The sequence below is a fragment of the Gracilinanus agilis genome, chromosome 2 (assembly GCF_016433145.1).
Source record: "Gracilinanus agilis isolate LMUSP501 chromosome 2, AgileGrace, whole genome shotgun sequence".
Classification (NCBI taxonomy): Eukaryota; Metazoa; Chordata; class Mammalia; order Didelphimorphia; family Didelphidae; genus Gracilinanus; species Gracilinanus agilis.
In genome coordinates, this window is record NC_058131.1 from 596,845,424 (window position 1) to 596,858,721 (window position 13,298).

General features: G+C 37.8%; 1 protein-coding gene across 1 annotated transcript in view; it reads left to right on the forward strand.

Moving 5' to 3' along the window:
* The window catches only part of AGBL1 (AGBL carboxypeptidase 1), an 832,111-nt gene that overhangs the window by 93,667 nt on the left and 725,146 nt on the right, over positions 1 to 13,298 (forward strand). Inside the window, exon 7 of the mRNA XM_044660138.1 lies at positions 12,440 to 12,648. Coding sequence (XP_044516073.1) covers positions 12,440 to 12,648 — 209 coding nt within the window. The remainder of the gene's footprint in view (positions 1 to 12,439; positions 12,649 to 13,298) is intronic.

Here is a 13,298-nt window from a genome sequence, read left to right on the forward strand (position 1 = left end):
ATCTCCAATACTATAAGGAAAGTCAAGGGAAGGGGTCAGATGTGGCTCAGTGGATTGAGAGCCAGACCTAGAGATGAGATGTCCTGGATTCACATCCTGCCTCAAACAATTCTTAGCTGTGTGCCCCTGGGCAAGTAACTGAATTCCTAATGCCAAGCACCTTCTATGTTGGAACTAATACACAGCATTGTTTCTAAGATGGAAGGTAAGGGTTAAAAAAATCCAGTAGAAAATATAATTTTCTTTATTGACATTTGCTTTATAGACAACTGAATAAGAATACATATACATATATTCAGTAAAGTGAGAGATATACACACTAACTCAGCATCATTATTTTTAGTTCAGCTAATGATAATGGAGTGCAATTTCCATTACATTTGGCATTAACATTAATTATATTTATGTACCTATATTGTTGTGCTTCCTAGTCTAAGACACTGCTACTCCTGCTGAACCTTTGAGAGCTTGTAAGACCTGCCTAAATCTTTCTTCTGAGACAGCATTCAACAAAATCAATTCAGCAAATGTTTCTTAAATAATTAATATTACAAGTGATGCAGACACAAAAGTGAAAGATGGCACACAATCCTTGCATTCAAGGAGCTTACACTCTAGTAGAAAGGATGGGCATATACGCCAATCAATATGACAGAATCTGCATTGTAATCAGTCAGTGCAGAGGAGAAACTTGAAATATTGCTAAGATAGGACTGAAAAATTAATGGATGTGGGAAGAGGAGAGAGAAGAATCAAAGTTAAATACAAAGTTTCAAGCCTGGATAAGTGGAGGAGGATGATATTCTTTTTTTAATTAAATTTTCTTTTTCTGTTGTAAGTGTAATCTTCAACCAATTTTAAATTGTCATCATATAAAGAAAAAATAAAACAGTAGTTTTCACATTGTGAAACTGTTAACTTCTATGCAGAATTTGTTTTTAAGAGGTATATTTATTGATATATGTATAAAATTTTACAAGATAGTAACAAAATTGTAGAGTGCCAGCAGCTAGGTGGCTCAGTGGGTAGAACATTGGACTTAGATCCAGGAAGACTCATCTTCATGAGTTTGAATCTGGCCTCAGACATTTCCTAGCTGTGTGACTGGGTTAGTCACTTAACCCTGTTTGCCTCAGTTCCTTATATCTAAAATCAACTGGATAAGGAAATAGCACACCACTCTAGAGAGAGACAGAGGCAGAGAGAGAGAAAGAGAGATGCATTTGAGATTAGATCTAGAAATCATAAGCATAGAGATAGTTATTGAACCTACATGATCTAATGAGGTCACCAGTAGGATAGTATATAGGAAAAAAAGGTCCCAGGAAAGAGCCTTGGGGAACATTTAAGATCTTTCCCATTTCACAGGCTCATTTTCTCAGTCAAGTTAGTCTATTAACTGTTGCATACCTTTGCTATATGACATTTTTGCTTGCTGTACTTTTTCACAGATTGCTCCATATTATTATATAATTCTAAGCTTTCTTCAAGGACCAGCATTTGTGCCAACTCCTATTTGAAGCCTCTTCTGATTCTGTTCCTTTTCCACAAATGATCTTGTAGTTACTTCTCTACATATTTTTATGCCTATCACTGAACATAGGTTCCTTGAAAGCAGGGTTTTTTGTTTTTGGTTTTTTGGCCTTCCAGTATCCTAAATGCCCAGCACATAGTAGGTCCTTATTAAATTTTCTAAAGTTGATTGTATTTGAAGTTGATTGGTTAGAGAGCCAATAAATGAAAAATGTAATTTGGGTGAGTTATTGACTGAAGCCTTTATTAATCATCTCTATATCTGGGGAGAGTAAATTATTAATCCATAGTCCATGATTAATACCTTAATTTAATTTAGTTTATCCATATCATCTTAAAAAGCTGCAAGGGAATAGAACATATCAAGTAAACTTTGAAGGCTGTAGGTGGCTGAAAAAATGGGAGCACTGTTGAAGAACGCAGGCTGGGAGGAATTCCAAAGGTGACAGAGAATCTTGAATATTTGAGGGGCAGTATGAAGGTATTGAGTATCCTAAGGAAAGAATAGCAATGGCACAGGGCATAGAATTAAAAAAAAAACACCCTGCTTATTGAACATCTTCCCTCCTCCCCGCCAAGACTAGCACTGGGCAGTGTGTGACTTTCAACAAAGACATTTGAGGTTTATAAGTCATTTTTATACAAGGCTACTGAGTATATTTACTACTTGAATACTTCAAGGGCTAGTGATTTCATTGGCTGAGGGTACTTCATCCGCTGATGCAGATCACAACTCTTTTATGTCTTACTAGACAGACTTTATGAGTGTCTGGGGCTGAAAAAAAATCCTCATCTGGTGGCCAGCCTATTTAACTATCTGTTATACACACCAATTGAAAGAAAGTGGGATAATGCAAACACTTCTGTTTTTTGTAAGCTCCTTGCAGGTAAGACATAGGTCTTGGCCATTTCTTTACATACCCTTCTTCTCTATAGCCTTGGATCTTACAGCTGGCAAATGCTTAAGTTGTTTATTGATTTGAGTGGATTAAACTGACTGCAGATCATATGGCTGTAAAGATTCTACTTTAGTAGATCAGCACTAGGAGAATAGGAAAGACAGTCCTAGGGTTTAGGAAGTAGCTGTCCTAGGTCCACAGAATCTTGGAATTGGAAGTGACACCTGGAGTCTTCTAGTCCAACTCTACTTGAACTAGGAATTCTTTTTAAAGAATCCCTGGCAAGAGGATATCCAATTTCTGTTCAAAGATCTCTTTTTTCTATGTTTCCACTTGGAATTTTTAGGACATTTTTCTACATCTGAATTTAGCAACTGCTACCCACTGACCCTCTGGAATCAAGTAATTCCTGTTCCATAGGATGATCCTCTAAATACCTGAAGGTATATATTTGTTTATCTTGTACTCTCTGCACCTTCTCTTCTCCAGTAAAAAGATGCTCAGTTTCTATAACTAATCCTGGTATAATATGCTTTTGAGTACCCTTGACAACCTGGTTATATTCTATAAAAGTAACTTAAACCTACAATGTTCTTTCTAAAGGGTGATAGCTAAATCCCCGGGGATCTCATCAGCTCCCATGGATTCACTTATCATTTTTATGTTAATGATTCTCAAATCTACTTATCCATCCCCATCCTCTCTGCTGACCTCCAGCTCTGTATATTCAATTCCCTATTAGATATCTCTTTTTTAGATATCTTGTAGTCATGTAAAACTCGGAAATGAACTCATTTTCTTTTTCTGAAAATTTCCTATTACTGTCAAGGGCACTGCCATTTTCCAAGTCACCTAGAAACTTAGGTATTATCCAAGACTTTAATTTCTCTTGTCCCTCTCTCTTTTCCTTTATACAATCTATTACCAAGGCTTATTGATTTTTCCTTTAAAATAACTCTTGCATACTCTTCTTTCTCTCCTCTGATACTGTCACCATCCTGGTAAAGACTCATATTACTTCATGCCTGGACTATTGAAATAGCCTTCTGGTTGACCATCCTACCATTAGTTTCTGTATGCTCCTGTCCAGTCTCTCTTCAACTGCTAAAGTGCTCTTCCTTAAGTATAGGTCTGACCATGTCACCTTCCTTTTCAGTAAATCTCTAGTGGCTCCCTATTACTTTCAGAATCAAATATTAAATTCTCTGATGTTCAAATGTGTTTAAACCTGCCTCTCACCTCTCCCTATATTTTCCCAGTTTTCTTATATTTTATTATACCACTCCTGCCAGTCACATGGTGTGCAACTTAGTGACATTGAACTCCTTTCTTTTTCTCACACAAGACACTCCAACTCCAGCATTTTTACTGGTTTCTCCCATATGCCTAGAATGCTCTTCTTCCTCATCTCTCTCTTTTATCTTCCCTGGCTCCCTTCAAGCTCCAGCTAAAACCTACTTTCTATAGGAGGCATTTCCTGATCACTCTTAATTTTCGTATCTTTCTTCTATATATAGCTCATTTATATATAGTTGTTTGCATGTTATATTGTGAGCTTCTGGAGGGCAGGAACTACCTTTTTTGCATGTTCCGCTTCGCATAATTCTTAGCATTCATTAAGCATTTAATTACTGACTGACCAAGAATAGAACACAGCACTCCAGTTGAGGTCTGGTCAGGTAGAGCATTAGAACTTCTTTCATTTTGGCATATCACAAAATCTTGGACTTATAGCAGTGGTAGTCAAAATGTTCACCATATAACCCCCATGTTTCTAGGCTGGGCATGACTTAAGCAACTTCCCTTGTATTTTAGGCTCAAGATTTCAACAGAATGAAAGAGTTATAGACCATTTAACAGGTAACAAAAAAGAGATTTACTCTGCAGGAGCAGGAGAAAAATGCTTAACAAGGATAGGCATTGAATATGTCTCAGATTCATTCAGATGAGCAGAATTACCCATAATGATCCAACAGCCAAGTATCAGAGTGCCTCTGGAGTTCCATATGGCCACCTTTTACTCAGGCAATAATGAAATGATATTGACAGTCTGAGCTTTTAACCTCTTTAATCACTCAAGTCTTGATACTTTTAAAAGAAAAACTAGCCCAACTTAAATGGGGAATGGGGTTAGGATATTGCTTTTACTATAATCACCAATCCTAGACCCAATTCCTTCTCCAAACCATCCCATCAGATATTCCCCATGCAAAGCATTCTATTCCCTGCCTGTTGTGCCTTTTAAAAACTTGTCTCCTAGGTCTGGAACATTTGACTTCTTTGACTCACATCATAAAATCCCTCACTTTCTTTAAAGTACATCTGTAAGTCCATCCTAACCCCTACCTCCCTCAGTTATTTCTTTCTCCATTTCTCCAATTCCCCCCATTTTTTGTATATTTTCTATTTACTTGTATCTTCCTAGTAGAATGTAAGCTCTTTGAGGGCAAAGACTTTTGTTTTTATCTTAATATCCACAGTGTTTAGCATAGCATCTTGAATATAGTAAGCAGCCAATTGGCATAGAATGCTAGACTTTGAATTAGGAAGATCTGAGTTTGAATCATGTCTTGGACACCTACTAGTAGTGTGACCCTTGGGAAGTCAATTAATTTTTGTGTACCCTATTTTTTCCATATATAAAATGGGAACAACAATAGAATCTACTTCAAAAAGGTTTTGGGGGATCAAATGAGTGATATATGTAAAGTCCTATGTAAATGAGTATTATTTCAATTCTTGCATGATCCTGGCTACTCCATAGATCATAACCTTACAATAAAATTGAATTAATAAAATATGTTTATAATAGGATGAGCAATTCACTTCATTTTTGTAGGTCTCCTCTGTAAAATCAGTTTATATTAGATGACCTCTAAATTTCCTTCCAGCTCTAATATTCTGGTATTTTGTGATTTTGAGAAGGGACATTCTATACAGAAAATCATTCTTTTGTTTTGTCATATGAATACCTTCATGCTTGTGAAATGTGATTTAAGGGGACCTGGGATATGCCCTTAACTATCAGCTTGTCATAAGGCCTGGAATTCTATCATTAGAGATTCATTCATCTTGAAAACTTTGAGGTCCTCAAAGGTCCTTAGATGAAATGCAAACACCCATGGGAAAGGTAACACTTTAAGTTCAACTAGCAAATACTTCAGCAAGAGTCCTTTAGTCAATTCATTTTCTGACCTGACAGCTAACTGAGAGCAGTACCTTGGAGGAATGTGATGAGCTTTTGTCAGGAACAGAAGCATGAGGAGGAAGACTAGGCTAGGTCAAATTCTTTCTTACTTTGCATTGAGCATTTTACTGTGAAGAAGGGACGGTAGTGGGCACTCCTCAGAAACTACCCAGAGCACATAAATAAAGTCAAGTTTATACGGAAATAGAGGTAGGAATAAGGGGTGAAAGAGAATGGAGCTTTGGAATATCTTTTTGCCTCCTTAAAGTTTGGCAGGATCTATGAAATGTTCCTGGAGTACTGGCTTCTTTGGTTAGAGGGCTTGCCAAATCCTTTTCAGGGCTGCTTATCCACCTTTGGTGTCCACCTGTCCTCCAACTCTCATGAGTGGCTCCAAGAAGCTGTAGCATGCTTAGTGACCATGGCTCAATAAAACTATCTTTGCAGATAGAGTAAACCAAACTGAAGGTAACTGATGGGGATGAGTTAGACAGATGTCTACCCCCAAGCCTGTGAAGACTTCCCCTGGTAGAATAGGCTAATGAGAACAACTTGTTCCAAAGACCATGGAGAAGGTTGAAGGAGGCATTGTGGAGTGCTTAGAGCTTCATTAGACATTGAAGATACCAAGGTCTTCCACCACATTCTGCCAGTCATCCTGACTTTTGTCTTGCCATTGGACTTTAGTGAGTTTGGAAGAGAGAATGAGGCTGACAACTTTGTTCAACTCTGCCTCACTTAAATCCAATTCATTTGCAAGTCAAGACATCACTCTGTGATGCCATTGGTTCTCTTTGAAAACGAAGGACAAACAACAGCTTTCTGACCCCATTTTCATCCCCTTTGAGCAGCACCAACAGATGCTATATCACCTTATGCCTTTTCTAGACAAATGCTATTTTTGCTTCAAATGTCCTTATCTCAATAAGTGATTGGGGCCTTATTTTATTGCTACAAATTTTCCTATACTTTTGCTCTTTCTCAGTTTGATGAATCTCCTCATGTAGGTTTTGATATGCTTATTGACTTTTCACAAAACTCCCCAAGCCATTTTCAGAGAAAGGGATTGATTTAGAGTGGGGTGTGTGAGTGAGGGGGGAGAAGGAGTTATAACCATTTCAGAGGTTAGTAAACATGACAGCTGGTTGAGGATTAACAGAAAATCATGAATAAAATCATTGGGATTTGATAAGGGATTTTCACTCTCAGACAATTAAAGCTTTTTATTTTATTTATTTATTTTTTGGTTACAAAAAAAAGTGGGAGAGGAATAGCTGAAGGTCATTAGAGGAACACTAAATCTCATATACTCCAAGTTGCTATTCTAAGACCAAAATAAAAAAGCTTTTCCTTACTATTTCTATGTACCCTGAGGTGTAATCACTGATCAGATATCATTGTAAAAGAATAAACTATTTTTAATCCTACTCATATAAAGCTTCTTTCCTCATCTTTTCCATGCTGTCTTTCTCTTTCACCTTATTTCTCCCTGCCCTTTTTGTTGTTTTAATTTTCTCCCCATAAATGTTTATAAAACTGCTGACTATGTGCAAAACATTCAGTAGGCATATCTGCCCTTAAGATTGGCAAGGATAGAATTTTACTTAGAGCCAGAACTCTAGTTTTCTACAGCTAGGGCCAGCCAAGGATAGAAAATTTTTTTGATACAAAAGAATAATTCAATTAAAAGAGGTAATGAAGGGGATTTAAACCCTCCCCAAATACAGCAACACTGGATCAGTGGAACTCATCACTTTAAGTTCAGGTCATGGCTGAATGAAGTGTTATAAGAAGACTAAACAAGAGCATTAAATGGGTCAGAAATTACACCAAGGCTCAGTAGAGCCTGAGAAGTCTGAATTAGACAAACAAGCTGAAAAATGTCCCATTTATATTAAGAGGAAAAACCCCCTCTGGAATAAAAGAAGTGGGTTTCTGTGTTATTTCTCCATGCTATTACACCTACATAGCCACAGAGAGAATTTTGATCCTGAGCAGAAATCTTGTTGAACAATTTAGAGCCCATGGGGTTACCCCACAATCAATCTAGCCAGAACCTCAGAACAGACAAAAGGGTAGGTGTGAATTGCTCTTGCTTAGGACATTGTAGGAATATAGGCATGAGAGAAGAGTGCCCAAATGACCTGTCAGTTCTGGCTAAGAAAGAGTCTGCCAGAAGCTTACAGGCCAAAAGGCAGCTCATCAATATTCCACTGGAGAGATTTGGCCAGGAACACAACTGATCACTGACCCTGCAGGTGGATGCTCTTCCCCCCTTCCCACAATCTGCCTTATGCCTTTTTTTTAGGGAAAAACATTAGGAAATATTTGGGAGAAGAAGAGGAAAAATATATGCAGACAGGATAATTTGTGAATGGTTCAGAAATCACCTATCATTCATTGAAGGCAGGAGATCTCATAGAAAGACACAAAAGTAGTATGTTAACAGAGAGTGATATATCTTTGGGGGCTTTAAAATTTGGAGGAAGGATTTTTTTAATTCAATTTCTTGACACCTGTAAGGGGTTGATTATTTCTCCCACCTCTTTGATTTCTTTTTCTCTGTCACATTCCTTAATTCTTCTATTTTTAATTTTTTCAATGTCATTCCTTTTTGCTTTTTTTCTGAGTCCAGTTTTTTTTTTAATTTTTCTTCTCTACATGACCTCATGTAGGGAGACTCTCTCAATCACTCCAACAGAGAGGGAATATAGAGATAGTGTAAAAAAGAAGTTTGAAAGAGTTCAAGACAGAATTGTGGAATGACACTGTTCAAGAGCTTGAGAGAAGAAGAAGATCTAGTAAAAGGAACATATCAATTTCTGGAGAGTTATGGGAAAATGAGGGGAAAGTAATGAGAAACTGACAGACCTTGGCATCAGTTGGATAGGGGAGTGAGAGATGGTGAGGAGGTTAGAATGATACCTAAGATGCAAGTCTAAGGGATTGGGAAGTTGGTGTTTTCCTCTCTAGCAGTGATTCCCAAAGTGGGTGCTACTGCCCCCTGGTGGGTGCTGCAGCGATCCAGGGTGTGGTGATGGCCACAGGTGCATTTGGGGGTGGTGAATAACTGTAAGGGGGTGGTGATAGTATGTGTCAGGGGGCTCTAAGTAATATTTTTCTGGAAAGGGGGCGGTAGGCAAAAAAAAGTTTGAGAACCGCTGCTCTATAGTAATAAAGAAAGTGGGAGAAGGGCCTAGGAAGAAAGATAATGTGTTTAGTTTGGGACATGTTAAGTTAAAGATGTATACAAGACACCTTGTTAGAGATATCTAAAAAGCTTTTGGAGATACTGTATTGGAGGTCAGCAGAGGGGTTGGGGAAGGTAGATTTGAGAATCATTAGCACAGAGATGGTAATTAAATCCATGAGTTAAATCCAGAAGACTTGATAAGAACGCCAAGTAAAGTAGTATAGAGGGAGAAGAGATGAGGGGCCAGTCAGAACCCTGAAGGATGCCTGTGGTTGAAGTGTATTATCTGGATGAGGATCCAGCAAAGAAGCCTAAGAGGAGGCAGATAGATAATCATCATCATCCACTCTTATCCTATATAAATTTGTTATGAAATAAAATATGAGGCAGGGTAGTAGAATATATAGAGAGCTGACCTCAGGATCAAGAAACCTGAATCCAGATCTTGTCTCTGACTTGAGATGTGATCCTGGACAAGTCACTTGACATATCGGTGTATCAGAAAACTCTTTAAATCTCTAAATCAAAGAGAATTTGTTGAGCTGTGTTGGTAGAGGAAGTTCCTTCCCAGGAGCTCCCTTTAATGGGTTAAAAAATAGTGAAAGTGCTTGGAACTTTTAGAAAGAAAAGCACTTCCAAAATTGAATATGTTGACATTATTATTATTACATTACTGTTTCAATGAATGAGAATTATCTAATTGGAAGAGGCTATGCCATATGATTAAAGTCCTTTTGGTATTAAGAATTGTTAAAAAGGTCAGTGGTTTATAGAACTAGACAGGGAATATATCATAAAAACCATTTCATTCAATGTATATGAGTAGTCTTCATGTTGACTTTTCAGCCAATATTGAGGGCTTGACATTAAATCAAGATTTTTGGTAACATTGGGGCAGAAGCTTAAATCATCATTTCTCTTATCAGGAAACAGGAAGTCCTCCCACCCCATTCTTTTTGCATCTGTCCTCCCATCCCCCCAACACCACCCCAGCCATTTACCAGATATATCTAAAATGTTTCCCCTCTTTTCCCCTAGCTTGTGGCTCTGGGTGTGATTCCCACTATTTTTATTCTGAAGGGATTTCTAATCAAGCTGTGTGGTCCAAGCTGGCTCTCACTACACATTAAAGTCTGGGATCAGTTTATAAATATGTCTGTGAAAATGGGAAATTGGAACCTAGTCCTTTTAACTGGTTCCTAGTTTACAGCTCATAAGAAAGAAGACTTGTAAATTGATACAGCTTATATTCTACAAGTACCCAAACCACAGTTATTGTTAGCCTTTAGGTGCCTTCCTGCAATCTGGCTCTCAGAAAAGAGAAAGCAAAAAACTTTGCTTCATTATAGAGTTCTGATTCTTCTCTTCTGATGGAGCTGTCCTAAGTGAAGGCAGAGCATGAGAAAATGGGATTATGGTTCAGCACAAGGGATTGAGGCTAAACATAAGGAAACATTTCCCGACAGTGAAGGATATTCAACATTCAATGTGTTTTTGAGGGAGTGAGATGGTGGATTTGCTTTCCCAAGAGGTCTTTAAAAATAGGATAGATTTTTTTGAAATAGAATAGCCTCTTTTCTGTCTAACATAGCTTAAGCTTGGGCTGTCTGAAGGCAGGCGTGAGTGAGTGAGTGAGTGAGTGTAAATAGATGACTCGCAAAGCCTTCTTTCCTTTCCAGAATTCTGTGTATCAATAGCAAATTGAACAATTCAGAGAGCATGTTGCTGCTCTTACCATTTTTCTCAGCTTCTCAATGGCCTGAGTTTTTCCATCTGTGTTTCAGAAGAATTAACTTCTGACACCTGAAGGTTGTTAATGGGACACCAAGGCAGTGCTTCCTTACCTTTACTGAACTTTTAGAATAAAAGGAGACAGTGGAAGGAGTGGGTGTGTTGAAGACAGAAGAGATGGCCTTTTATAGAGAGAGACTGTGTTTGTAGGTATTGAGGGAGAGGACACAGATGTGGAAAGAGTGAAAAAAATAACACTTTTCACTGGGTTTTTTATTTCCCTCTCTTCTCACAGAAGTGAACCTCCAAACTGCACATTATTGACAGGATAGAGATTGAACTTATTATTTCATTTGTTGTAGGATGTAATAATAGCTAGGAATTTACCTTGAATTATTATACATATTTATCTGAATTTTGTATCTTACTTTGTATGTGCTTTAATCTACAAATAAACATAAATAAGTTCATTTGGGGAAGGACCATATTTTGGCCTTTTTATTACCAATGATTATCATATGCACACAATAGGGACTTAATGAATTACTGTTGATTGATTGGCAGGCACCAACAATCATTCCACAAGCATTTATTAAACCCTTACTTGTGCTAGGTACTAGTGCAATTGCTGGGAATACACATACAATGAATTTTTTTAACAACCCTTACTTACAAGGAATTTGTAAGTAAGGGTTGTTAAAAGGATTTACATTATAGTGGGAAAAGCAGGTATATTAATACATATATATGTATATGTAGCAACAGAAAGAAAGATTGGTGATGAGCTTCCACCTATGTCATGAGGCTACACAGGTGGTGATACTGTCCTTGTGTGTGGCTTAAATGGAAGCAGAATAGGTATCTGTAGCCTCTTTTGCTACCTTTTTTTAAGGGAGACTTTCATTCCTACCAGGAAGGAAAGCAGGAAGTTTGGGGCCAGAAGCCATCACTCTGTTCTCCTCAAGGAGAGACAGGCATGAGGAAAGAACTAAGCTATCTGCTCCCTTAAATATTGTTTGTAAGGGATATAATTGAATTCCATTAAACTTTTTATTTCTTTGTCCTTTTCCAGGGAATGGAAGACACCAATCTCTATATCCAAGGATTAATCCCTTTCCCTCCTAATACTGGTTCCACAATGAACATATGTAGAGAATACCAAATAAATTCATTTACCCAAATTATAATAGGACAGAAATAAGAGAATATATTCAAAGGAAAATATACATTAGACAACAAAGAGTGAAGGTGCTCTCCCACTGGAAATGAGTAACTTCTATCCACCAAGAGAGAATCCTGGATCTCACCTAAAAGGAAACTCTCTGTAGTCTCTAGAGTAGCAAATCTCTAGACTCTAGAGCTAGAGTCTTCTAGAGGAAAATGATGAAGACTATCTGCTCCTCTCATGTCTTCCCAGAGTCTTTTCCTTTAGCAATCTGAAGTTGCATTGATCGCTTCCATCTTTTCTTGAAGCCAGAAGCCAACTCAATGCCGTGCTTGAAGTAAACTCTCACTTGGGGAGTCCCAAAGGGGGACTGGCTAAGAACTGAAACACTTGCCTCCTACCAACTCCACCCCATTCTTCCTGTAAGATAGAGCTTTCATCTCCACCAATAAAGAGAGAGTCTCATACAAATATGCCTTGGGACAGGGGTAACATACATATTAAAGGAATAACTACAAACTATAATGATGCTACATATGATAGAGAAATGTCAAATTAAGACAGTTTAGTAGAGTCCTTTGCCTTAAAACCTGTAGAATTTGGCTTTTTTCAAATGTAGGGCATATCACTGCACTGGAAGAAAGCTGACTATTTTGAATGACCATGCATTAGTTAGCAGCTCTGGTGCAGATGATCTTGTGACTGATGGAGCTCTCTCTTATTGATTTCAGAGTCAAACAGCAGGAGGGCAGTGAACAGAGGCTATCTCAATGGATTGCTTAGACTACACCAGGACTGGCAAAGCCATGATACTTCCAATGATTTCATCCAAATCCGAAGGTCTCTCCTACTTTGCCTCAAGCACATCACCGACATCCAGTCTGGCAGAGAAGCCTTCCTTGGAGCTCAGGGGATGGAGATCCTCTTTACTACCACTCAGGTAAAAATGACAAAATGAGCTCATGTTTAAAATTATGATTATAGCATAGTTTACATATATCATCTCCTATAAACCTCACAACAATTCTTTGAAGAGTATAATGCAGAGATTTTTATCTTCGTTTTACAAATGGAAAAACTGATTGGTTCTTTGGTAGTAGGTGAAGAGCACTTCATTCAGAGTTCAAATCCTGAATTTGTGTGTGACCTCAGTCAAATCACCTAACTTCTATGGGCCTCAGATTCCTCATTTGTAAAAGCAGGCTTAGACTGTATGATTTTTAAGATCCCTACCAACTCTAAACCTAGTAATGTTAATAGAAGTGAAGTGTCGTGCCCAAGGATCACATAACTAGTTATTAGCAGAGCAAGAACTTAATTTAAGTGTTATTCCAAGTACACTGCTCTTCTTATTTAGATAGTTTAGTCTATCAGATTCCAGGAGCATTTAGGGACAAGAGAATAGAATAACCAGGACTTTAAAATACAACATAAGACCATGTTTCTGCTTTGGCCAGATGCTTTTGATTTTAACCTCTTTTTGTGGATTCCACTCTAAGTAGTTTTTCTTCCTTCCTTCCTTCCTTCCTTCCTTCCTTCCTTCCTTCCTTCCTTCCTTCCTTCCTTCCTTCCTTTCTTTCTTTCTTTCTT